The sequence below is a fragment of the Salmo trutta genome, unplaced genomic scaffold (assembly GCF_901001165.1).
Source record: "Salmo trutta unplaced genomic scaffold, fSalTru1.1, whole genome shotgun sequence".
Lineage (NCBI taxonomy): Eukaryota > Metazoa > Chordata > Actinopteri > Salmoniformes > Salmonidae > Salmo > Salmo trutta.
The window spans coordinates 862,210-888,922 of NW_021823154.1; the positions used below are offsets into that span (position 1 = coordinate 862,210).

General features: G+C 43.7%; 1 protein-coding gene across 1 annotated transcript; it reads right to left on the reverse strand.

Moving 5' to 3' along the window:
* Positions 1-14,837, reverse strand: LOC115189436 (thioredoxin). Its single transcript, XM_029748066.1, has 5 exons — positions 14,613-14,837; positions 4,651-4,755; positions 3,854-3,913; positions 1,755-1,820; positions 1-282 (listed from the first exon to the last, which is right to left on the reverse strand). Exons 1-5 carry the CDS (start codon positions 14,634-14,636, stop codon positions 220-222), a joined length of 318 nt encoding a protein of 105 aa, XP_029603926.1. The 5' UTR covers positions 14,637-14,837; the 3' UTR covers positions 1-219.
* Between the last annotated feature and the right edge of the window lie 11,876 nt (positions 14,838-26,713).

The window sequence follows — 26,713 nt, forward strand, 5'->3', positions numbered from 1 at the left end:
GGGAAAACAGAGGAAGGTGAAAGGCATATTCTATGTAGATTGGGGGAGGAGAAAGGGAGGAGAGGGTGGAAGGCATTCAGGCATCCTGTCAAATCAGTTGAGGAGAGGGTGGAAGGCTTTGGGGTGTCCTCAGGTGAACTGAGAGAGAGGAGAGGAGAGTTGGAGAGGAGACAACTGTCCTCAGACAGGTGAGAGAGAGGAGAGGAGACAGACAGGTGTTTATTTGTGGGTGTTGACCAGCTCCTCCAGTTTGGCCTGATTGGACCCTGAGAACTCCTCCACCTGGAACACAACAACCAATCAAATCAGTTAATCAACAAATAAACCAATCAACAAATAAATGAATCAATCACCTAACCAATCAATGAATCAAATCAATCAACCAACCAACCAACAAATAAATGAATCAATCACCTAACCAATCAATGAATCAAATCAATCAACCAATCAACAAATAAATGAATCAATCACCTAACCAATCAATGAATCAAATCAGTTATTCAACAAATAAATGAATCAATCACCTAACCAATCAATGAATCAAATCAGTTATTCAACAAATCAATCAACCAATTGTATGTATAAGTAGAGACAGAGATGCACGAAGTAAACAAACAATACGGGAATATGGGGTCGATTTCCACAACAAACTAAGAGATTTGAATCGCGAGTAAATTTCTCTGCTGTTTCCTGTCCTGTAGCTTAACCCCGCGCTCAACCTCTAAATCTCAGAGTTTCAGTTTAAATAGAGCTTTTTACAGCAGAATGTGTCACAAAGTGGTTTAAGATTAGGAACTGCTGACTGCCGCTTTAAGACTACAAACAGACTCCTACCTTCTTCTGGTTAAAATTAGGAACTGTCTCTTTAAGACTACCAGCAGACTCCTACCTTCTGGTTAATATTAGGAACTGTCTCTTTAAGACTACCAGCAGACTCCTACCTTCTTCTGGTTAAAATTAGGAACTGTCTCTTTAAGACTACCAGCAGACTCCTACCTTCTTCTGGTTAAAATTAGGAACTGTCTCTTTAAGACTACAAACAGACTCCTACCTTCTTCTGGTTAAAATTAGGAACTGTCTCTTTAAGACTACAAACAGACTCCTACCTTCTTCTGGTTAAAATTAGGAACTGTCTCTTTAAGACTACAAACAGACTCCTACCTTCTTCTGGTTAAAATTAGGAACTGTCTCTTTAAGACTACAAACAGACTCCTACCTTCTTCTGGTTAAAATTAGGAACTGTCTCTTTAAGACTACAAACAGACTCCTACCTTCTTCTGGTTAAAATTAGGAACTGTCTCTTTAAGACTACAAACAGACTCCTACCTTCTTCTGGTTAAAATTAGGAACTGTCTCTTTAAGACTACAAACAGACTCCTACCTTCTTCTGGTTAAAATTAGGAACTGTCTCTTTAAGACTACAAACAGACTCCTACCTTCTTCTGGTTAAAATTAGGAACTGTCTCTTTAAGACTACCAGCAGACTCCTACCTTCTAGTTAATATTAGGAACTGTCTCTTTAAGACTACCAGCAGACTCCTACCTTCTAGTTAATATTAGGAACTGTCTCTTTAAGACTACAAGCAGACTCCTAACTTCTTCTGGTTAAAATTAGGAACTGTCTCTTTAAGACTACCAGCAGACTCCTACCTTCTGGTTAAAATTAGGAACTGTCTCTTTAAGACTACCAGCAGACTCCTACCTTCTAGTTAATATTAGGAACTGTCTCTTTAAGACTACCAGCAGACTCCTACCTTCTTCTGGTTCTTGTAGAAGTGGAATGTTGGCATACACTTGATGTCACAGAAACTGGCCACATCCTGAGGAAAGGGAGGAGGGGGAGACAGAGAGAAGGACAGAGAGGGAGGAGAGAGAAAAACAGAACGAGAGAGAAACAGAACGAGAGAGATAGGACAGAGAGGGAGGAGAGAGAGAAACAGAACGAGAGAGAAACAGAACGAGAGAGATAGGAGAGCGAGGGAGGAGAGAGAGAAACAGAAACAGAACGAGAGACATAGGAGAGCGAGGAGAGAGAAACAGAACGAGAGAGAAACAGAACGAGAGAGATAGGAGAGCGAGGGAGGAGAGAGAGAAACAGAAACAGAACAAGAGACATAGGAGAGCGAGGGAGGAGAGAGAGAAACAGAACGAGAGAGAGAAACAGAACGAGAGACATAGAAGAGCGAGGGAGGAGAGAGAGAAACAGAACAAGAGAGAGATAGAAGAGCAAGGGAGGAGAGAGAAAAACAGAACGAGAGAGATAGAAGGAGAGCGAGGGAGGAGAGAGAAAGGGAAGGGACAGAGAAAAAGAGAGAGAAAGGAGAAGTTGGTTACATCAGACCAGTGTTGCTATAAAGGCTGTGATCAGGGGGGCAGATGGCTGATCCCAGATCTGTTAATAATGTTGCTGTATGGATAAAGGCTGTGATCAGGGGGCAGATGGCTGATCCCAGATCTGTTAATAATGTTGCTGTATGGATAAAGGCTGTGATCAGGGGGGCAGATGGCTGATCCCAGATCTGTTAATAATGTTGCTGTATGGATAAAGGCTGTGATCAGGGGGCAGATGGCTGATCCCAGATCTGTTAATAATGTTGCTGTATGGATAAAGGCTGTGATCAGGGGGCAGATGGCTGATCCCAGATCTGTTAATAATGTTGCTGTATGGATAAAGGCTGTGATCAGGGGGCAGATGGCTGATCCCAGATCTGTTAATAATGTTGCTGTATGGATAAAGGCTGTGATCAGGGGGCAGATGGCTGATCCCAGATCTGTTAATAATGTTGCTGTATGGATAAAGGCTGTGATTAAGGACAGATGGCTGATCCCAGATCTGTTAATAATGTTGCTGTATGGATAAAGGCTGTGATCAGGGGGGCAGATGGCTGATCCCAGATCTGTTAATAATGTTGCTGTATGGATAAAGGCTGTGATTAAGGACAGATGGCTGATCCCCAGATCTGTTAATAATGTTGCTGTATGGATAAAGGCTGTGATTAAGGACAGATGGCTGATCCCAGATCTGTTAATAATGTTGCTGTATGGATAAAGGCTGTGATTAAGGACAGATGGCTGATCCCAGATCTGTTAATAATGTTGCTGTATGGATAAAGGCTGTGATTAAGGACAGATGGCTGATCCCAGATCTGTTAATAATGTTGCTGTATGGATAAAGGCTGTGATCAGGGGGGCAGATGGCTGATCCCAGATCTGTTAATAATGTTGCTGTATGGATAAAGGCTGTGATCAGGGGGGCAGATGGCTGATCCCAGATCTGTTAATAATGTTGCTGTATGGATAAAGGCTGTGATCAGGGGGCAGATGGCTGATCCCAGATCTGTTAATAATGTTGCTGTATGGATAAAGGCTGTGATCAGGGGGACAGATGGCTGATCCCAGATCTGTTAATAATGTTGCTGTTTGGATAAAGGCTGTGATCAGGGGGACAGATGGCTGATCCCAGATCTGTTAATAATGTTGCTGTATGGATAAAGGCTGTGATCAGGGGGGCAGATGGCTGATCCCAGATCTGTTAATAATGTTGCTGTATGGATAAAGGCTGTGATTAAGGACAGATGGCTGATCCCAGATCTGTTAATAATGTTGCTGTATGGATAAAGGCTGTGATTAAGGACAGATGGCTGATCCCAGATCTGTTAATAATGTTGCTGTATGGATAAAGGCTGTGATCAGGGGGCAGATGGCTGATCCCAGATCTGTTAATAATGTTGCTGTATGGATAAAGGCTGTGATCAGGGGGGCAGATGGCTGATCCCAGATCTGTTAATAATGTTGCTGTATGGATAAAGGCTGTGATTAAGGACAGATGGCTGATCCCAGATCTGTTGCTCACCGGCGCGTCGTCCACGTCAACCTTCAGGAAGACCACACTCTGATAATTCTCAGACAGACCCTGGATTCAGAGAGAGAGCAGAGAGAGACAGAGAGAGAGAGAGAGAGAGAGAGAGAGGCGAGAGGAGGAGAGAAGAGAGGAGAGAGGAGAGAGAGAAGACAGAAGAGGGGGGAGCGAGGGGAGAGAAGAGAGAGACAGAGAGGAGAGAGAGAGGGAGAGAGACAGAGAGAAGGGAGAGGGAGGAGGACGGAGAGGAGAGAGAGAGAGACAGAGAGAGACAGAGAGAGAGAGCGAGAGGAGAGAGGAGAGAGACAGAGACAGAGAGAGACAGAGGACAGAGCAGAGAGAGAGGAGGAGAGAGAGAGAAGAGACAGAGAGAGACAGAGAGAGAGAGGAGAGAGAGAGAGAGAGAGAGAGAGACAGAGAGACAGACACAGAGACAGAGAGACAGAGAGGAGGACAGAGAGACAGAGAGACAGAGACAGAGAGAGAGGACAGAGACAGAGAGAGAGAGAGAAGAGAGAGAGAGAGAGAGGAGAGAGAGACAGAGACAGAGAGAGAGAGAGAGAGACAGAGAGAAAGAGACAGAGAGAGAGACAGAGAGAGACAGAGAGAGACAGAGAGAGACAGAGACAGAGACAGAGAGAGAGAAAAGAAGAGGATTTAGAGAGAAGAGGGAAATTAAGTCAGATCACTCCACATCCTGTTCCAAAATGGACCAACACTCCAACACCCAGTAGAAAGTGCAGAACGTATTTCCTGTTTAATAAAAGCTGTATGGTGGATTAGAAGGTCACCTTGAAGAAAGGACCGATGCTCTGACAGGGGCCGCACCACGTGGCTGTGAAGTCCACGACCACCAGCTTATCTCCTGCCTCCTCCAGGGCCTTGTCAAAGCCCTCCTGGTACACACACACGCGCACGCGCGCACACACACACACACACACACAGACACAGACACAGACACAGACACACAGACACATACACATACACATACACACACACACACACACACACACAGACACAGACACAGACACAGACACAGACACAGACACAGACACACACACACACAGACACACACACACACACACACACACACACACACACACACACACACACACACACACACACAGACACATACACACACACACACACACACACACCATGTCAAAAATACACCATCACTACTATTGTACTTCAATACCTTTATTGCCAACAGATCTCTGAAAGTGTGTCGGAGTGTGTTTGTGTAATCACTGTTATAGTGGGTCTACTGGTTCTGTTATAGTGTGTCTACTGGTTCTGTTATAGTGGGTCTACTGGTTCTGTTATAGTGGGTCTACTGGTTCTGTTATAGTGGGTCTACTGGGTCTGTTATAGTGGGTCTACTGGTTCTGTTATAGTGGGTCTACTGGTTCTGTTATAGCGGGTCTACTGGTTCTGTTATAGCGGGTCTACTGGTTCTGTTATAGAGGGTCTACTGGTTCTGTTATAGTGGGTATACTGGTTCTGTTATAGCGGGTCTGTTATAGTGGGTCTACTGGTTCTGTTATAGTGGGTCTACTGGTTCTGTTATAGCGGGTCTGTTATAGCGGGTCTACTGGTTCTGTTATAGCGGGTCTACTGGTTCTGTTATAGCGGGTCTACTGGTTCTGTTATAGTGGGTCTACTGGGTCTGTTATAGTGGGTCTACTGGTTCTGTTATAGCGGGTCTACTGGTTCTGTTATAGTGGGTCTACTGGTTCTGTTATAGTGGGTATACTGGTTCTGTTATAGCGGGTCTGTTATAGTGGGTCTACTGGTTCTGTTATAGTGGGTCTACTGGTTCTGTTATAGCGGGTCTGTTATAGCGGGTCTACTGGTTCTGTTATAGCGGGTCTACTGGTTCTGTTATAGCGGGTCTACTGGTTCTGTTATAGTGGGTCTACTGGTTCTGTTATAGTGGGTCTACTGGGTCTGTTATAGTGGGTCTACTGGTTCTGTTATAGCGGGTCTACTGGTTCTGTTATAGTGGGTCTACTGGTTCTGTTATAGTGGGTCTACTGGTTCTGTTATAGTGGGTCTACTGGTTCTGTTATAGCGGGTCTGTTATAGTGGGTCTGTTAATACGAGCATCAATCCCTTGAGGGGACAAACGAAGAGACGACCGATTAAAGACTGAAACCTCAACCAGACAGAAGACTAATGTTACAGCTCCAACACCCCCCCTGAGGTCTTCATGTTACCACGACTCTGTGATTAAAGACTAATGTTACAGCTCCAACACCCCCCCTGAGGTCTTCATGTTACCACGACTCTGTGATTAAAGACTAATGTTACAGCTCCAACACCCCCCCTGAGGTCTTCATGTTACCACGACTCTGTGATTAAAGACTAATGTTACAGCTCCAACACCCCCCCCGAGGTACATCCTTCATGTTACCACGACTCTGTGATTAAAACACAGGGGATTGAGTAGCCAGAAGTCAAACTAGCCCGTTTCATTGGAAAATGGGTATATTGCTAATATTTTGTGGTAGTCAGACTCAACAAGGGAAGATTCTGCAAATGGAAAAAGATTAAAATGGGAAAAAAGTAATGTCTCTGGTTATTATGCCTTACCTTTACCCAGGTAGAGGAGGCTCATCACTGGGTTCCCAATATCTATGCCCACAGATTTCTTTTTTTATTTTATTTAAACCTTTATTTAAACTAGTTAAGAACAAATTCTTATTTACGATGACGGCCTACCCCCCCAGGGCCAAACCCGGGCCAAACCCGGACCGACGCTGGGCTAATTGCTCGCCACCCTATGGGGGACTCCCAATCGCAGCCGTGATGCGATGCAGCCTGGATGTGTGATATTAAAGAACCATGTGAAGGGAGGCAGAGAGACGGGAAACCAACAGGTTGATCGGTACGAAAGAAGGTCACGAGGAGGTGAAAAGCCTATCAGAGATGCTGGAGGAAGTGAAAAGCCTATCAGTGATGCTGGAGGAAGTGAAAAGCCTATCAGAGATGCTGGAGGAAGTGAAAAGCCTATCAGTGATGCTGGAGGAAGTGAAAAGCCTGTCAGTGATGCTGGAGGAAGTGAAAAGCCTATCAGAGATGCTGGAGGAAGTGAAAAGCCTATCAGTGATGCTGGAGGAAGTGAAAAGCCTATCAGTGATGCTGGAGGAAGTGAAAAGCCTATCAGTGATGCTGGAGGAAGTGAAAAGCCTATCAGAGATGCTGGAGGAAGTGAAAAGCCTATCAGTGATGCTGGAGGAAGTGAAAAGCCTATCAGTGATGCTGGAGGAAGTGAAAAGCCTATCAGTGATGCTGGAGGAAGTGAAAAGCCTGTCAGTGATGCTGGAGCAATAGAAAAGCCTATCAGTGATGCTGGAGGAAGTGAAAAGCCTATCAGTGATGCTGGAGGAAGTGAAAAGCCTGTCAGTGATGCTGGAGGAAGTGAAAAGCCTGTCAGTGATGCTGGAGGAAGTGAAAAGCCTGTCAGTGATGCTGGAGGAAGTGAAAAGCCTATCAGTGATGCTGGAGGAAGTGAAAAGCCTGTCAGTGATGCTGGAGCAATAGAAAAGCCTATCAGTGATGCTGGAGGAAGTGAAAAGCCTATCAGTGATGCTGGAGGAAGTGAAAAGCCTGTCAGTGATGCTGGAGGAAGTGAAAAGCCTGTCAGTGATGCTGGAGGAAGTGAAAAGCCTATCAGTGATGCTGGAGGAAGTGAAAAGCCTATCAGTGATGCTGGAGGAAGTGAAAAGCCTATCAGTGATGCTGAGGTTTCGGCCTCAACAGAAAGGATTCATTAGCTTCAATGTCAAGAGAATTTGTCCCATAAAGCACTGCAGCGTTTTAAAATGCCAAAGAACGGGGCATGTAGCTGCTCAGTGGAAAGGAAATGGAAAGACATTCCGAGGATGGAGGAGCACATGATTACGGTGAATGAGGAAGTAATGGGAAGGTTAAGTGCTGTAATTGTGGGGGAGAACACAATGCAGTATTTGGTGGATGCCAGGTACAGAGAGAGGCTCAGAGAGGCTCATAGACGATAAGAGAGGCCCAGAGAGGCTCAGAGAGGATAAGAGAGGATATAGAGGCCCAGAGAGGCCCAGAGAGGATAGAGAGGCTCAGAGAGGATATAGAGGCCCAGAGAGGATAGAGAGGCCCAGAGAGGATAGAGAGGCCCAGAGAGGATAGAGAGGCCCAGAGGCTCAGAGAGGATAGAGAGGCTCAGAGAGAATATAGAGGCCCAGAGAGGATAGAGAGGCCCAGAGAGGATAGAGAGGCCCAGAGGCTCAGAGAGGATAGAGAGGCTCAGAGAGGATAGAGAGGCCCAGAGAGGCTAGAGAGGCTCAGAGAGGCCCAGAGAGGCTCAGAGAGGATAGAGAGGCTCAGAGAGGCTATGAAAGACTCAGAGAGGATAGAGAGGCTCAGAGAGGCTATGAAAGACTCAGAGAGGATAGAGAGGCTCAGAGAGGCTATGAAAGACTCAGAGAGGATAGAGAGGCTCAGAGAGGCTATGAAAGACTCAGAGAGGATAGAGAGGATAGAGAGGACCAGAGAGGATAGAGAGGATCAGAGAGGACAGAGGATAGAGAGGCTCAGAGAGGATAAGAGAGGCTCAGAGAGGCTCAGAGATATAGAATCAGTCATGATGAACAGAATTAGTCAGACCATGAGCGATATAGAATCACGAACAACAGTGGCACAGCGGCCTAAAGCACTGCATCTCAGTGCTAGAGGCATCACTACAGACCCTGGTTCGATTCCAGGCTGTATCACAGCGGTCTAAAGCACTGCATCTCAGTGCTAGAGGCATCACTACAGACCCTGGTTCGATTCCAGGCTGTATCACAGCGGTCTAAAGCACTGCATCTCAGTGCTAGAGGCATCACTACAGACCCTGGTTCGATTCCAGGCTGTATCACAGCGGTCTAAAGCACTGCATCTCAGTGCTAGAGGCGTCACTACAGGCCCTGGTTCGATTCCAGGCCGTATCGCAACCCGGCCGTGATTGGGAGTCCCATAGGGCGGCGCACGATTGGCCGAGCGTCGTCCGGGTTAGGGTTTGTCCGGGTTAGGCCGTCATTGTAAATAAGAAATGTGTTCTTAACTGACTTGCCTAGTTAAATAAAGGTTAAATGAAAAAAATACCAATGAAAGTCACACCATGAGTGACATCACACCCCAACACAGTAGGTAGTGGCACGCACCTCCATGATACCATAGAAGAACAAGAAGCAGCCATTTCCTGTTTAATGGTACTACAGTCTTGCACCAAGGATCAGGATAAACATGAGTCTGACAGTTGGAGTGACATTTTGGGGGGGTGGGGGACCCTTGCCTTTTGGCTGATCCATTTGAGGTTTCAGGGTGGGTGGAAACAGTGTTGGGTGGAATCAGTGAGGGTAACCAGAAGTGGTCTTGTGTTAATAGTTTGTGTTTCTGCTGGTCAGAGAGAGCAGACGCTCCACGTTAAACAAATGGGGGCAATGAGATGTGAATTATTTTGCTCTCAAGAAAAGAGCTCCGTTGAATGGAGTGTTTACTGGGATAGCAGTAAATGCAAAAGGTGACCGACTGAAGGGGAAGATTCCCCGGTGTTTGTGATGCTCGTCGTTTGGTGCGACGCAGACAGGGTGGCGAGACTCAGACAGGGTGGCGAGACTCAGACAGGGCGGCGAGACTCAGACAGGGCGGAGAGACTCAGACAGGGCGGCGAGACTCAGACAGGGTGGCGAGACTCATACAGGGCGGCGAGACTCAGACAGGGCGGCGAGACTCAGACAGGGCGGCGAGACTCAGACAGGGCGGCGAGACTCAGACAGGGCGGCGAGACTCAGACAGGGCGGCGAGACTCAGACAGGGCGGCGAGACTCAGACAGGGCGGCGAGACTCAGACAGGGCGGCGAGACTCAGACAGGGCGGCGAGACTCAGACAGGGCGGCGAGACTCAGACAGGGCGGCGAGAGACTCAGACAGGGCGGCGAGACTCAGACAGGGCGGCGAGACTCAGACAGGGCGGCGAGACTCAGACAGGGCGGCGAGACTCAGACAGGGCGGCGAGACTCAGACAGGGCGGCGGCGAGACTCAGACAGGGCGGCGAGACTCAGACAGGGCGGCGAGACTCAGACAGGGCGGCGAGACTCAGACAGGGCGGCGAGACTCAGACAGGGCGGCGAGACTCAGACAGGGCGGCGAGACTCAGACACAGGGTGGCGAGACTCAGACAGGGCGGCGAGACTCAGACAGGGCGGAGAGACTCAGACAGGGCGGCGAGACTCAGACAGGGCGGCGAGACTCAGACAGGGCGGCGAGACTCAGACAGGGGCGGCGAGACTCAGACAGGGCGGCGAGACTCAGACAGGGCGGCGAGACTCAGACAGCGCGTACCAGCTTTTGTGTACCAGCTTTTGTGCCCAATACATTACGTTGTTACAGGTGTCAAGCTTATGGGCAGGTGGCAGCAGTGTGTAAGAGGGAGGTTCCTAGGTGTGAGAAGTGTACAGAAGACGATGAGACAAAATAATGTTTAGCATTGGGGAAAGTAGTGGAATGTGTTAACTGTAGAGGTGCCCATGGAGCTGGGGATCAGAAATGTCCCGTTTGAGAGAGAGGCAAGTTGAGGTTTCCAGGGTTAGAGTAGAGTAGAGTAGATGGTAGGGTATTTAAACAGTGCAGTAGGGTGGTGGGGTTTAGTGTAGGGTTAGATGGTAGGGTATTTAAATAGTGGAGTAGGGTTAGATGGTAGGGTATATAAATAGTGCAGTAGTGTGGTAGGGTTTAGTGTAGGGTTAGATGGTAGGGTATATAAATAGTGCAGTAGGGTTAGATGGTAGGGTATATAAATAGTGGAGTAGGGTTAGATGGGTACTCGGGTATATAAATAGTCGCAGTAGGGTTAGATGGTTAGGTATATATAAATAGTGCAGTAGGGTTAGATGGTAGGGTATATAAATAGTGGAGTAGGGTTAGATGGTAGGGTATATAAATAGTGGAGTAGGGTTAGATGGTAGGGTATATAAATAGTGGAGTAGGGTTAGATGGTAGGGGTATATAAATAGTGGGTAGGTTAGATGGTAGGGTATATAAATAGTGCAGTAGGGTGGTGGGGTTTAGTGTAGGGTTAGATGGTAGGGTATATAAATAGTGGAGTAGGGTTAGATGGTAGGGTATATAAATAGTGCAGTAGGGTGGTGGGGTTTAGTGTAGGGTTAGATGGTAGGGTATATAAATAGTGGAGTAGGGTTAGATGGTAGGGTATATAAATAGTGCAGTAGGGTGGTGGGGTTTAGTGTAGGGTTAGATGGTAGGGTATATAAATAGTGGAGTAGGGTTAGATGGTAGGGTATATAAATAGTGCAGTAGGGTTAGATGGTAGGGTATATAAATAGTGGAGTAGGGTTAGATGGTAGGGTATATAAAAGTGCAGTAAGGGTTAGATGGTAGGGTATATAAATAGTGCAGTAGGGTTAGATGGTAGGGTATATAAATAGTGCAGTAGTGGTTAGATGGGTAGGGTATATAAATAGTGCAGTAGGGTGGTAGGGTTTAGTGTAGGGTTAGATGGTAGGGTATATAAATAGTGGAGTAGGGTTAGATGGTAGGTATATAATAGTGGTGTAGGGTTAGATGGTAGGGTATATAAATAGTGCAGTAGGGTTAGATGGTAGGGTATATAAATAGTGGAGTAGGGTTAGATGGTAGGGTATATAAATAGTGGAGTAGGGTTAGATGGTAGGGTATATAAATAGTGCAGTAGGGTGGTAGGGTATATAAATAGTGGAGTAGGGTTAGATGGTAGGGTATATAAATAGTGGAGTAGGGTTAGATGGTAGGGTATATAAATAGTGGCAGTAGGGTTAGATGGTAGGGTATATAAATAGTGCAGTAGGGTTAGATGGTAGGGTATATAAATAGTGGAGTAGGGTTAGATGGTAGGGTATATAAATAGTGCAGTAGGGTTAGATGGTAGGGTATATAAATAGTGGTGTAGGGTTAGATGGTAGGGTATATAAATAGTGCAGTAGGGTTAGATGGTAGGGTATATAAATAGTGGAGTAGGGTTAGATGGTAGGGTATATAAATAGTGGAGTAGGGTTAGATGGTAGGGTATATAAATAGTGCAGTAGGGTGGTAGGGTTTAGTGTAGGGTTAGATGGTAGGGTATATAAATAGTGCAGTAGGGTGGTAGGGTTTAGTGTAGGGTTAGATGGTAGGGTATATAAATAGTGGAGTAGGGTGGTGGGGTTTAGTGTAGGGTTAGATGGTAGGGTATATAAATAGTGGAGTAGGGTTAGATGGTAGGGTATATAAATAGTGGAGTAGGGTTAGATGGTAGGGTATATAAATAGTGGAGTAGGGTTAGATGGTAGGGTATATAAATAGTGCAGTAGGGTTAGATGGTAGGGTATATAAATAGTGGAGTAGGGTGGTGGGGTTTAGTGTAGGGTTAGATGGTAGGGTATATAAATAGTGGAGTAGGGTTAGATGGTAGGGTATATAAATAGTGGAGTAGGGTTAGATGGTAGGGTATATAAATAGTGGAGTAGGGTTAGATGGTAGGGTATATAAATAGTGCAGTAGGGTTAGATGGTAGGGTATATAAATAGTGCAGTAGGGTTAGATGGTAGGGTATATAAATAGTGGAGTAGGGTTAGATGGTAGGGTATATAAATAGTGCAGTAGGGTTAGATGGTAGGGTATATAAATAGTGCAGTAGGGTTAGATGGTAGGGTATATAAATAGTGCAGTAGGGTGGTGGGGTTTAGTGTAGGGTTAGATGGTAGGGTATATAAATAGTGGGTTAGATGGTAGGGTATATAAATAGTGCAGTAGGGTGGTGGGGTTTAGTGTAGGGTTAGATGGTAGGGTATATAAATAGTTGAGTAGGGTTAGATGGTAGGGTATATAAATAGTGGAGTAGGGTTAGATGGTAGGGTATATAAATAGTGCAGTAGGGTTAGATGGTAGGGTATATAAATAGTGGAGTAGGGTTAGATGGTAGGGTATATAAATAGTGGAGTAGGGTTAGATGGTAGGGTATATAATAGTGGAGTAGGGTTAGATGGTAGGGTATATAAATAGTGCAGTAGGGTTAGATGGTAGGGTATATAAATAGTGGAGTAGGGTTTAGATGGTAAGGGTATATAAATAGTGCAGTAGGGTTAGATGGTAGGGTATATAAATAGTGCAGTAGGGTTAGATGGTAGGGTATATAAATAGTGCAGTAGGGTTAGATGGTAGGGTATATAAATAGTGCAGTAGGGTTAGATGGTAGGGTATATAAATAGTGCAGTAGTGTGGTAGGGTTTAGTGTAGGGTTAGATGGTAGGGTATATAAATAGTGCAGTAGGGTTAGATGGTAGGGTATATAAATAGTGCAGTAGGGTTAGATGGTAGGGTATATAAATAGTGCAGTAGTGTGGTAGGGTTTAGTGTAGGGTTAGATGGTAGGGTATATAAATAGTGGAGTAGGGTTAGATGGTAGGGTATATAAATAGTGCAGTAGGGTTAGATGGTAGGGTATATAAATAGTGCAGTAGTGTGGTAGGGTTTAGTGTAGGGTTAGATGGTAGGGTATTTAAGCACATTATAAGGGAGGTTATTCACCAGTCTAGCAGGTGGCGGTAACGCAACATTTATTGGGAACCAACCAACGACCTTAAACCGTCATGGAAGAAGAAGAACGGCGGTACCGAGTACCGAATGAATGAGCCTGCGGGCAGACCGACAGACGGGGATAAATGTCGGATAAATCTTTACTTTAGTTCTGTCTTTTAACGACAGGGTTAGCTAACTAAAATACTCATCCTTGACACATGATTGTTGATCTGTGGTGTCCACACTATGAGCCACGTGTTACGGGACGTATAGCACGAACCAAGCACATGGTAGAAACACATCAAACACATGGTTAGCATGTTAGCTAACGTTATCTGCCTAATGTACAGACTGACAAGATGGAGCGATGTTCCCTTAACTTTTCAACTAGCTAGCTGGTTTTACCTAAGCACTGCCCGACAAAAACGACAAAATGTAGCTAAACCGGCTAGCTAGCATGTTAACTAGCACTGGCTCAAAGTCTGACTTACTGTTTAATGCAACTAAAAATAAAAAACCTTTGCTAAATCACACCAACCATTCATTGTATATAAGTAGCAGTTGTTGCCTCAACGTTTTAAACCATTTTGTAACCTCAGGGCCTGTAATATCTAGACTAGGTAGGGCTGAAAGTACAGTGAAACACCCGGTGAATTACTCTGCGGTTATTCCCGTTAAAGGCCGGGGCCCGTTACCAGAAAAACGGAGAAAGACGAGTCGTTATGAATATCTCATAACAGCATGTCCTTCTAGTAACTGTTCTTATACAAATAAAAAACACACTAAAATGTGTTAGCTGTATTAAATAATTATCGTGTTTTAATAGTATCGTTTTGAGTTGTGTTGAATTAAAATGGTGAGACGTCAACATGGCGAATATGGTTTGGGTGAACCCACCGCCCTCACTAGACCACTGCTACCCAGTTATCTCAATTCACAAAAATGCACATTTTTCATTCAAATGTAATGTGTGCATCTGTTCAAGTCGCTAAGTAAAGTAACTAGCGAACGGTAGCTAGTTTTATTTATTGAAACACTAAAAACATGGTAAAGCGGGAGGTTTGCAACAACGTGCCTGTCCGTCCTGACCCATTTCCAGCAGGTCTGGTTGTCGCCTAATCTAACTATATCTACAGTAAACTGGTTAGTAATGATAAAGATATAGGAACGGCATCTCACCTTATCTTCTATTATGATGATCATGTTGATAGATAGAGACAGTCCTGACTGCTGCTGGATTTCCTCCCTGGTTGGCTGTTTCGAGCAGCGACACTGTGGACAAGACTAAAGCTCTGCGCTGAACGGGACAAGTCCGTTATACAGGGGAGGGTTATGGAAATGTTATTTCACAATAATCCTGCCCCTCTCTCTCTCTCTCTCTCTCTCTCTCTCTCTCTCTACGTTATTTAGTTCAGCCCGTTATACAGGGGAGGGTTATGGAAATGTTATTTCACAATAATCCTGCCCCTCTCTCTCTCTCTCTCCCTCTCTCTCTCTCTACACTAGTTAGTTCAGCCCGTTCATGGTGTGTGTCGACAACAGACTGTTGTGTATTGATTCTCGACAAGCTCTTGTCTCTCAGTTATATTAACCTACTGTTGCATAGCAGTCCTACGACCGTAAGGTTACACCTGCACTTCAGACACACGCTGTAATGTGAGGAGTAAGTTAGTCAAGTAAACCCCCTGGACAGGACGCTAGTCCATTCTAGTACTAATATAATATACAATAATAATATTATTATTATAATATAATATATGTAACTAATAAACTGACAGCCCCATGTAGTGTTCCATTCTGGTTCATCAATACAGTGGTATACTGACAGCATCATGTAGTGCTCCATTCTGGTTCATCAAGACAGTGGTATACTGACAGCATCATGTAGTGTTCCATTCTGGTTCATCAAGACAGTGGTATACTGACAGCATCATGTAGTGTTCCATTCTGGTTCATCAAGACAGTGGTATACTGACAGCATCATGTAGTGTTCCATTCTGGTTCATCAAGACAGTGGTATACTGACAGCATCATGTAGTGTTCCATTCTGGTTCATCAAGACAGTGGTATACTGACAGCATCATGTAGTGTTCCATTCTGGTTCATCAAGACAGTGGTATACTGACAGCATCATGTAGTGTTCCATTCTGGTTCATCAAGACAGTGGTATACTGACAGCATCATGTAGTGTTCCATTCTGGTTCATCAAGACAGTGGTATACTGACAGCATCATGTAGTGTTCCATTCTGGTTCATCAAGACAGTGGTATACTGACAGCATCATGTAGTGTTCCATTCTGGTTCATCAAGACAGTGGTATACTGACAGCATCATGTAGTGTTCCATTCTGGTTCATCAAGACAGTGGTATACTGACAGCATCATGTAGTGTTCCATTCTGGTTCATCAAGACAGTGGTATACTGACAGCATCATGTAGTGTTCCATTCTGGTTCATCAATACAGTGGTATACTGACAGCATCATGTAGTGTTGCATTCTGGTTCATCAAGACAGTGGTATACTGACAGCCCCATGTAGTGTTCCATTCTGGTTCATCAAGACAGTGGTATACTGACAGCATCATGTAGTGTAGTGTTCCATTCTGGTTCATCAAGACAGTGGTATACTGACAGCATCATGTAGTGTTCCATTCTGGTTCATCAAGACAGTGGTATACTGACAGCATCATGTAGTGTTCCATTCTGGTTCATCAAGACAGTGGTATACTGACAGCATCATGTAGTGTTCCATTCTGGTTCATCAAGACAGTGGTATACTGACAGCATCATGTAGTGTTCCATTCTGGTTCATCAAGACAGTGGTATACTGACAGCATCATGTAGTGTTCCATTCTGGTTCATCAAGACAGTGGTAAACTGACAGCATCATGTAGTGTTCCATTCTGGTTCATCAAGACAGTGGTATACTGACAGCATCATGTAGTGTTCCATTCTGGTTCATCAAGACAGTGGTATACTGACAGCATCATGTAGTGTTCCATTCTGGTTCATCAAGACAGTGGTATACTGACAGCATCATGTAGTGTTCCATTCTGGTTCATCAAGACAGTGGTATACTGACAGCATCATGTAGTGTTCCATTCTAGACAGGTGCTCCTTTGATGCTACTGGAGCTCAAGCTGTCACACACACACACACACACACAACACAACACACACACACACTGATCTACGTTCAGTTTTGCATTGTAATGAAGGATATATGTGTTGTATAACTGATCCTAGACCTGGTATTAGGAGCCTGTAATGAAGGATATATGTGTTGTATAACTGATCCTAGACCTGGTATTAGGAGCCTGTAATGAAGGATATATGTGTTGTATAACTGATCCTAGACCTGGTATTAGGAGCCTGTAATGAAGGATATATGTGTTGTATAACTGATCCTAGACCTGGTATTAGGAGCCTGTAATGAAGGATACACCCTAAATCCTCTCATCTCCTGTTGACCGCATCCTGATTGGTCCACACATCAAGGGGCGGTTGGGCTGTGTTACCATAGAGACGAGGGGGAGGTGTCAGAACAACCAAATGTGATTCTAATCAGAGATGCTGTGAAATGATTATCAAAGAGTGTTTAATTAATGCAACATCGCCTGAATGAACAACATGAAAGGAGAATCCCTATAAACAAGCATTGCACGCACACACACACACACGCACGCACGCACGCACACACGCACGCACGCACACACACACACACACACACACACATCTGAAGGGAGAGGATATGGGGTCCTTCATGTACAACACCAAAACATTCAAGCAAAGGAGCACCTTATTGAACAGAGTTTAAACACTGAGGACGGGGACACCTTATTGAACAGAGTTTAAACACTGAGGACGGGGACACCTTATTGAATAGAGTTTAAACACTGAGGACGGGGACACCTTATTGAATAGAGTTTAAACACTGAGGACGGGGACACCTTATTGAATAGAGTTTAAACACTGAGGACGGGGACACCTTATTGAATAGAGTTTAAACACTGAGGACGGGGACACCTTATTGAATAGAGTTTAAACACTGAGGACGGGGACACCTTATTGAACAGAGTTTAAACACTGAGGACGGGGACACCTTATTGAACAGAGTTTAAACACTGAGGACCGGGACACCTTATTGAACAGAGTTTAAAGGACGGGGACACCTTATTGAATAGAGTTTAAAGGACGGGGACACCTTATTGAATAGAGTTTAAAGGACGGGGACACCTTATTGAATAGAGTTTAAAGGACGGGGACACCTTATTGAATAGAGTTTAAAGGACGGGGACACCTTATTGAATAGAGTTTAAAGGACGGGGACACCTTATTGAATAGAGTTTAAAGGACGGGGACACCTTATTGAATAGGACAGGACACTTTATTACTACAATGTTACAGGCAACACTATCAATATAATAATAATATATATAATTTAGTTTCCCCATACTGACAACACTATCAATATAATAATAATATATATAATTTAGTTTCCCCATACAGACAACACTATCAATATAATAATAATATATATAATTTAGTTTCCCATACTGACAACACTATCAATATAATAATAATATATATAATTTAGTTTCCCCATACAGACAACACTATCAATATAATAATAATATGTCATTTAGTTTCCCCATACAGACAACACTATCAATATAATATGAATATATGTCATTTAGCATAACTTACAGTCATGTGTTCATACATTTAACATACAGGTGGTCCCGGGAATCAACCCACTATCCTGGCCTTGCGAGCTCTATGCTCTACCAGCTGAGCTACAGAGGACCACAGTCAGAAATGTTTCACTACACTGTTGAAGACAACAGTGTAGGATAAAGTAATCCTGGGATAGGATAAAGTAATCCTTCTAACCCCCCCCCCTTTAAAGGATTAGATGCATATTGTAAAGTGTTTGTTCTACTGGATATTATAGGTGAATGCACCAATTTGTAAGTCGCTCTGGATAAGAGCGTCTGCTAAATGACTTAAATTGTAAAATGTACAGAAACAGAATCTTATTGTATCTCTGTGGTGAAGATGTCTGTGATTTGGCCAGTCACCACTCACATACTTGGTGGTGTGCATGTCTGTGTGTGTGTGTGTTCTGTGTGTGTGCGTGTGTGTGTGTTTGCCTGCGCTTGAATGGATGTGAGAGGCAGGTGTCTATGTTTAATGGAGGGTGAGAGGCAGGTGTCTATGTTAATGGAGGTGAGAGGCAGGTGTCTATGTTAATGTTTCTCATATCTCCTTCATTCCACTCTGACCATTCAACTGTCTCGTGAATAAATAAAAGAAACAGAGAGAAACAGAAAGAGAGAGGGATTGATGAGAGCGAGGGGTGAGGAGGTTAGGAGAGAGAGAGAGAGAGGAGAGGAGGTTAGGAGAGAGAGAGAGAGGCAGAGAGAGAGAGGAGGTTAGGAGAGAGGGAGGCAGAGAGAGAGAGGAGGTTAGGAGAGAGAGAGGCAGAGAGAGAGAGGAAAGTTAGGAGAGAGAGAGAGAGAGAGAGGCAGAGAGAGAGAGAGAGAGGAGGTTAGGAGGAGAAAGAGAGAGAAGGTTCGGAGAGAAGGGAGGAATTGAAGAGAAAAAGAGACATAGAGAGGAGACAAAAAATAAGGAGAAGAGAGAATTCTAACCAGGGTAGAAAAGAGATATTAATACCCCACCTGTGTGTGTGTGTCTGTCTGTCTGTGTGTTGTGTGTGTGTGTGTGTGTGTGTGTGTGTGGGTGTGTGTGTGTGTGTGTGTGTGTGTGTGTGTGTGTGTGTGTGTGTGTGTGTGTGTGTGGTGTGTGTGTGTGAAGCCAGGCTCCCCCCCCCCAATTTTATTTATTTATATATATATAAATAATGTATCTTTAGTGTCTCTGCGTTTCTGAATTTTCCTTCAATTGGCAAGAAGCTGAACGTATCTCACCGAAGAAAGAATCAGAGTGAGCGAAACAGCGCCCCTCTGTCCCTCTATGTGTAGACCATGTATCTGATGCTGTGTGGTCCAAAAGAGTATGACATTGTTGCCGACCTGTAGCGTTTGAAGCCAGCGAGTATTTTGCCTCCGTTTATATTTTTTTTACTTAATTCTCCGTAATGGCTAATGATTATAACTTCGATTCCGATCCAACCATTAATTCATACATTGTTTTGCCCCTGGCCTGAGAGGATAGAAGTTCAATATGTAGCTAGATGTAGAAGGCTAATGTTAACTAGCTAATGTTGCCCATGAATGGAAGTTAGGCTAGCGAGCATTTTAGCCATGTAGCCTAGGACAACAAACAAGAAAACTTTGTACTTCATGACCTTCACTTCAGCAGATGAATTCATGAACTTCTTAGACAAAAAAGATCACGATCATTGGAAAGTGAATTACGGACTCCTCTTTGAATCTGTGTATTTCTCCAAAACTCAGTTGTCCCGAGTATGCACATCACTGCCAGGACCTCGGATCAAGGGAGACACTCAAGTTTTTTAAAATCCTGTATCTCTGTGAAAATAATCATGGCCTCTAAACCTTTCCAGCTGCATACTGGACCCTATTCCAACTAAACTAGTGAAAGAGCTGCTTCCTGTGCTCAGCCCTCCTATGTTGAACATAATAAACGGCTCTCTATCCACTGGATGTGTACCAAGCTCACTAAAAGTGGCAGTAATAAAGCCTCTCTTGAAAAAGCCAAAACTTGACCCAGAGAAAAAATAAAAAATAAACAAGTTTGGTTTATATCGAATCTTCCATTCCTCTCAGCATTTTAGGAAAAAGCTGTTGCGCAGCAACTCACTGCCTTCCCGAAGACAAATCATGTATACAAAACGCTCCAGTCTGGTTTTAGACCCCATCATAGCACTGAGACTGCACTTGTGAAGGTGGTAAATTACCTTTTAATGGCGTCAGACCGAGGCTCTGCATCTGTCCTTGTGCTCCTAGTGCAGCTTTTGATACCATCGATCACCACATTCTTTTGGAGAGATTGGAAACGCAAATTGGTCTACACGGACAAGTTCTGACCTGGTTTAGATCTTATCTATCAAGAAGGTATCAGTTTGTCTCTGTGGATGGTTTGTCCTCGGCGTTACTCTGCACCCTGATCCTCTCTTTTGACGAACATATCAAGAATATGTCAAGGGCAGCTTTTTCCATCTTTGTAACATTGCAAAAATCTGAAAAGTTCTGTCCAAAAATGACGCAGAAAAATGTATCCATGCTTTTGTCACTTCTAGATTAGACTACCGCAATGCTCTACTCTCCGGCTACCCGTATAAAACACTAAATCAACTTCAGTTAGTGCTAAATACGGCTGCTAGAATCCTGACTAGAACCAACAAAATGTAATCATATTACTCCAGTGCTAGCCTCTCTACACTGGCTTCCTGTTAAGGCAAGCGCTGATTTCAAGGTTTTACTGCTAACCTACAAAGCATCACATGGGCTTGCTCCTACCTATCGCTCTGATTTGGTCCTGCCGTACATACCTACACGTACGCTACGGTCACAAGACGCAGGCCTCCTTACTGTCCCTAGAATTTCTAAGCAAACAGCTGGAGGCAGGGCTTTCTCCTATAGAGCTCCATTTTTATAGAATGGTCTGTCTATTCATGTGAGAGACACGGTCTCGACCTTTAAGTCTTTATTGAAGACTCATCTCTTCAGCAGTCCTATGATTGCGTATAGTCTGGCCCAGGGGTGTAAAGGTGAACAGAAAGACACTGGAGCGACGAAACGCCCTTGCTGTCTCTGCCTGGCCGGTTCTCTCCTCCCACTGGGATTCTCTTTCATGCCGTCCGTGCGTTAACTCGTGCCAGGCTTTTTTTTCACTAAAACTCGACTTGAATGGGTTGAGTCACTGATGTGCTCTTCCTGTCTGGTCTTGTGCTCTTCCTGTCTGGTCTTGCGCCCCCCCTCGGGCTTGCGTCCCCCTCGGGCTTGCGTCCCCCTCGGCTTGCGCCCCCCCTCGGGCTTGTGCGGTGGAAGAGACCTGTCTGTCTCGACCTCTGAATGCTCGGCTATGAAAAGCTTGTCATTATGGGGTAATATTGTGTAGATTTGATGAAGGAAAAAAATAACAATTGAAATCCATTTTAGAATAACGCTGTAATGTAAAAAAAATGCACTGTATATCAACTGTGTCAAGGGATATGAACTAACAGGTTATAGAAAAAACAACGCAATTATCACAATAGATAGGTTGTTATATGTCTTTTTTCTGGCTTGGCTTCCCCATGATTTACCCACACCACGGATGCAGATTGGTGTCTAGCTGTAGGCTAGTTGTCTAGTGATATTGGTGTCTAGTGATATTGGTGTTCTAGTGATATTGGTGTCTAGTGATATTGGTGTCTAGTGATATTGGTGTTTAGCTGTAGGCTAGTTGTCTAGTGATATTGGTGTTTAGCTGTAGGCTAGTTGTCTAGTGATATTGGTGTCTAGTGATATTGGTGTCTAGTGATATTGGTGTCTAGCTGTAGACTCGTTTTCTAGTGATATTGGTGTCTAGTGATATTGTTGTCTAGTGATATTGTTGTCTAGTGATATTGGTGCCTAGTGATATTGGTGTCTAGCTGTAGGCTAGTTGTCTAGTGATATTGGTGTCTAGTGATATTGGTGCTTAGCTGTAGACTAGTTGTCTAGTGATATTGGTGTCTAGTGGTATTGGTGTCTAGCTGTAGACTAATTGTCTAGTGATATTGGTGTCTAGTGATATTGGTGTCGAGCTGCAGGCTAGTTGTCTAGTGATATTGGTGTCTAGTGATATTGGTGTCTAGTGATATTGGTGTCTAGCTGCAGGCTAGTTGTCTAGTGATATTGGTGTCTAGTGAGATTGGTGTCTAGTGATATTGGTGTCCTAGCTGCAGGCTAGTTGTCTAGTAATATTGGTGTCTAGTGATACTGGTGTCTAGCTGTAGGCTAGTTGTCTAGTGATATTGGTGTCTAGCTGCAGGCTAGTTGTCTAGTGATATTAGTGTCTAGTGATATTGGTGTCTAGCTGTAGACTAGTTGTCTAGTGATATTGGTGTCTAGTGATATTGGTGTTTAGCTGTAGGCTAGTTGTCTAGTGATATTGGTGTCTAGTGATATTGGTGTCTAGTGATATTGGGTGTCTAGCTGTAGGCTAGTTGTCTAGTGATATTGTTGTCTAGTGATATTGGTGTCTAGGATATTGGTGTCTAGCGTAGGCTAGTTGTCTATGATATTGGTGTCTATTGATATTGGTGTCTAGTGATATTGGTGTCTAGCTGTAGACTGGTTGTCTAGTGATATTGGAGTCTAGTGATATTGGTGTCTAGTGATATTGGTGTCTAGTGATATTGGTGCCTAGTGTATTGGTGTATAGCTGAGGCTAGTGTCTAGTGATATTGTTGTCTAGTGATATTGGTGTCTAGTGATATTGGTGTTCTAGCTGTAGGCTAGTTGTCTAGTGATATTGGTGTCTAGTGATATTGGTGTCTAGTGATATTGGTGTTTAGTGATATGGTGTTTAGCTGCAGGCTAGTTGTCTAGTGACATTGGTGTCTAGTGATATTGTGTCTAGCTGCAGGCTAGTTGTCTAGTGATATTGGTGTCTAGTGATATTGGTGTCTAGTGATATTGGTGTCTAGTGATATTGGTGTTAGCTGTAGGCTAGTGTCTAGTGATATTGATGTCTAGCTGTAGACTAGTTGTCTAGTGATATGTGGTTGTCTAGTGAATTGGTGTCTAGTGATATTGGTGTCTAGCTGCAGGCTAGTTGTCTAGTGATATTGGTGTCTAGTGATATTGGTGTCTAGCTGCAGGCTAGTTGTCTAGTGATATGGTGTCTAGTGATGGTGTCTAGTATAGACTAGTTGTCTAGTGATATTGGTGTCTAGTGATATTGGTGTCTAGCTGTAGACTAGTTGTCTAGTGATATTGGTGTCTAGTGATATTGGTGTCTAGCTGTAGGCTAGTTGTCTAGTGATATTGGTGTCTAGCTGTAGACTAGTTGTCTAGTGATATTGGTGTCTAGTGATATTGGTGGTCTAGCTGCAGGCTAGTTGTCTATAGTGATATTGGTGGTCTAGTGATATTGGTGTCTAGTGTGATTTGGTGTCTAGCTGCAGGCTAGTTGTCTAGTAATATTGGTGTCAGTGATACTGGTGTCTAGCTGTAGGCTAGTTGTCTAGTGATATTGGTGTCTAGCTGCAGGCTAGTTGTCTAGTGATATTAGTGTCTAGTGATATTGGTGTCTAGCTGTAGACTAGTTGTCTAGTGATATTGTGTCTAGTGATATTGGTGTTTAGCTGTAGGCTAGTTGTCTAGTGATATTGGTGCCTAGTGATATTGGTGTTTAGCTGTAGGCTAGTTGTCTAGTGATATTGGTGTCTAGTGATATTGGTGTCTAGTGATATTGGTGTCTAGCTGTAGGCTAGTTGTCTAGTGATATTGGTGTCTAGTGATATTGGTGTCTAGCTGTAGGCTAGTTGTCTAGTGATATTGGTGTCTAGTGATATGGTGTCTAGTGATATTGGTGTCTAGCTGTAGACTGGTTGTCTAGTGATATTGGAGTCTAGTGATATTGGTGTCTAGTGATATTGGTGTCTAGTGATATTGGTGTCTAGTGATATTGGTGTATAGCGTAGGCTAGTTTGTCTAGTGATATTGTTGTCTAGTGATATTGGTGTCTAGTGATATTGGTGTCTAGCTGTAGGCTAGTTGTCTAGTGATTTTGGTGTCTAGTGATATGGTGTGTCTAGTGATATTGGTGTTTAGTGATATTGGTTGTTAGCTGCAGGCTAGTTGTCTAGTGACATTGGTGTCTAGTGATATTGGTGTCTAGCTGCAGGCTAGTTGTCTAGTGATATTGTGTCTAGTGATATGGTGTCCTAGTGATATTGGTGTGTCTAGTGATATTGGTGTCTAGCTGTAGGCTAGTTGTCTAGTATATTGATGTCTAGCTGTACTGTTGTTCTAGTGATATTGGTGTCTAGTGATATTGGTGTCTAGTGATATTGGTGTCTAGCTGCAGGCTAGTTGTCTAGATGATATTGGTGTCTAGTGATATTGGTGTCTAGCTGCAGGCTAGTTGTCTATGATATTGGTGTCTAGTGATATTGGTGTCTAGTTATAGACTAGTTGTCTAGTGATATTGGTGTCTAGTGATTTGGTGTCTAGCTGTAGCCTATTGTCTAGTGATATTGGGTCTAGTGATATGGTGTCTAGCTGTAGGCTAGTTGTCTAGTGATATTGGTGTCTAGCTGTAGACTAGTTGTCTAGTGATATTGGTGTCTAGTGATATTGGGTCTAGCTGTAGGCTAGTTGTCTAGTGATATTGTGTCTCGCTGCAGGCTAGTTGTCTAGTGATATTGGTGTCTAGTGATATTGGTGTTTAGTGATATTGGTGTCTAGCTGTAGACTAGTTGTCTAGTGATATTGGTGGTCTAGTGATATTGGTGTCTAGTGGTATTGGTGTCTAGCTGTAGACTAGTTGTCTAGTGATATTGGTGTCTAGTGATATGGTGTCTAGCTGCAGGCTAGTTGTCTAGTGATATTGGTGTTAGTGATATTGGTGTCTAGTGATATTGGTGTCTAGCTGCAGGCTAGTTGTCTAGTGATTGGTGTCTAGTGATATTGGTGTCTAGTGATATTGGTGTCTAGCTGCAGGCTAGTTGTCTCTAGTGATATTGGTGTCTAGTGATATTGGTGTCTAGCTGTAGGCTGTTGTCTAGTGATATTGGTGTCTAGCTGCAGGCTAGTTGTCTAGTGATATTAGGTCTAGTGATATTGGTGTCTAGCTGTACTAGTTGTCTAGTGATATTGGTGTCTAGTGATATTGGTGTCTAGCTACAGGCTAGTTGTCTAGTGATATTGGTGTCTAGTGATATTGGTGTCTAGCTGCAGGCTAGTTGTCTAGTGATATTGGTGTCTAGTGATATTGGTGTCTAGTGATATTGGTGTCTAGCTGCAGGCTAGTTGTCTAGTGATATTGGTGTCTAGTGATATTGGTGTCTAGTGATATTGGTGTCTACTGATATTGGTGTCTAGATATTGGTGTTTAGCTGTAGGCTAGTTGTCTAGTGATATTGGTGCCTAGTGATATTGGTTTAGCTGTAGGCTAGTTTGTCTAGTGATATTGGTGTCTAGTGATATTGGTGTCTAGTGATTGGTGTCTAGCTGTAGGCTAGTTGTCTAGCGATATTGGTGTCTAGTGATATTGGTGTCTAGTGATATTGGTGTCTAGTGATATTGGTGTCTAGCTGATGGCTAGTTGTCTAGTGATATTGGTGTCTAGTGATATTGGTGTCTAGTGATATTGGTGTCTAGCTGTAGACTAGTTGTCTAGTGATATTGGTGTCTAGTGATATTGGTGTCTAGTGATATTGGTGTCTAGTGATATTGGTGCCTAGTGATAGGTGTATAGCTGTAGGCTAGTTGTCTAGTGATATGTAGTCTAGTGATATTGGTGTCTAGTGTATTGGTGTCTAGCTGTAGGCTAGTTGTCTAGTGATATTGGTGTCTAGTGATATTGGTGTCTAGTGATATTGGTGTCTAGTGATATTGGTGTCTAGTGATATTGGTGTTTAGCTGCAGGCTAGTTGTCTAGTGATATTGGTGTCTAGTGATATTGGTGTTTAGCTGCAGGCTAGTTGTCTAGTGATATTGGTGTTTAGTGATATTGGTGTCTAGTGATATTGGTGTCTAGCTGTAGGCTAGTTGTCTAGTGATATTGGTGTCTAGTGATATTGGTGTCTAGTGATATTGGTGTCTAGCTGTAGACTAGTTGTCTAGTGATATTGGTGTCTAGTGATTTGGTGTCTAGTGATATTGGTGTCTAGTGATATTGGTGTATAGCTGTAGGCTAGTTGTCTAGTGATATTGTTGTCTATATTGGTGTCTAGTGATATGGTGTCTAGCTGTAGGCTAGTTGTAGTGATATTGGTGTCTAGTGAATTGGTGTCTAGTGATATTGGTTTGTCTAGTGATATTGTGTCTAGTGATATTGGTGTTAGTGATATTGGTGTCTAGTGATATGGTGTCTAGTGATATTGGTGTCTAGTGATATTGGTGTTTAGCTGCAGGCTAGTTGTCTAGTGATATTGGTGTCTAGTGATATTGGTGTCTAGTGATATTGGTGTTTAGCTGCAGGCTAGTTGTCTAGTGATATTGGTGTCTAGTGATATTGGTGTCTAGTGATATGTTGTCTGGTGATATTGTTGTCTAGTTATTGTTGTCTAGTGATATTGGTGTCCTAGTGATATTGTTCTTGTATTTTTTTTGTTTTGTCTAGTGAATTGTGTCTAGTGATATTGGGTTTAGCTGCA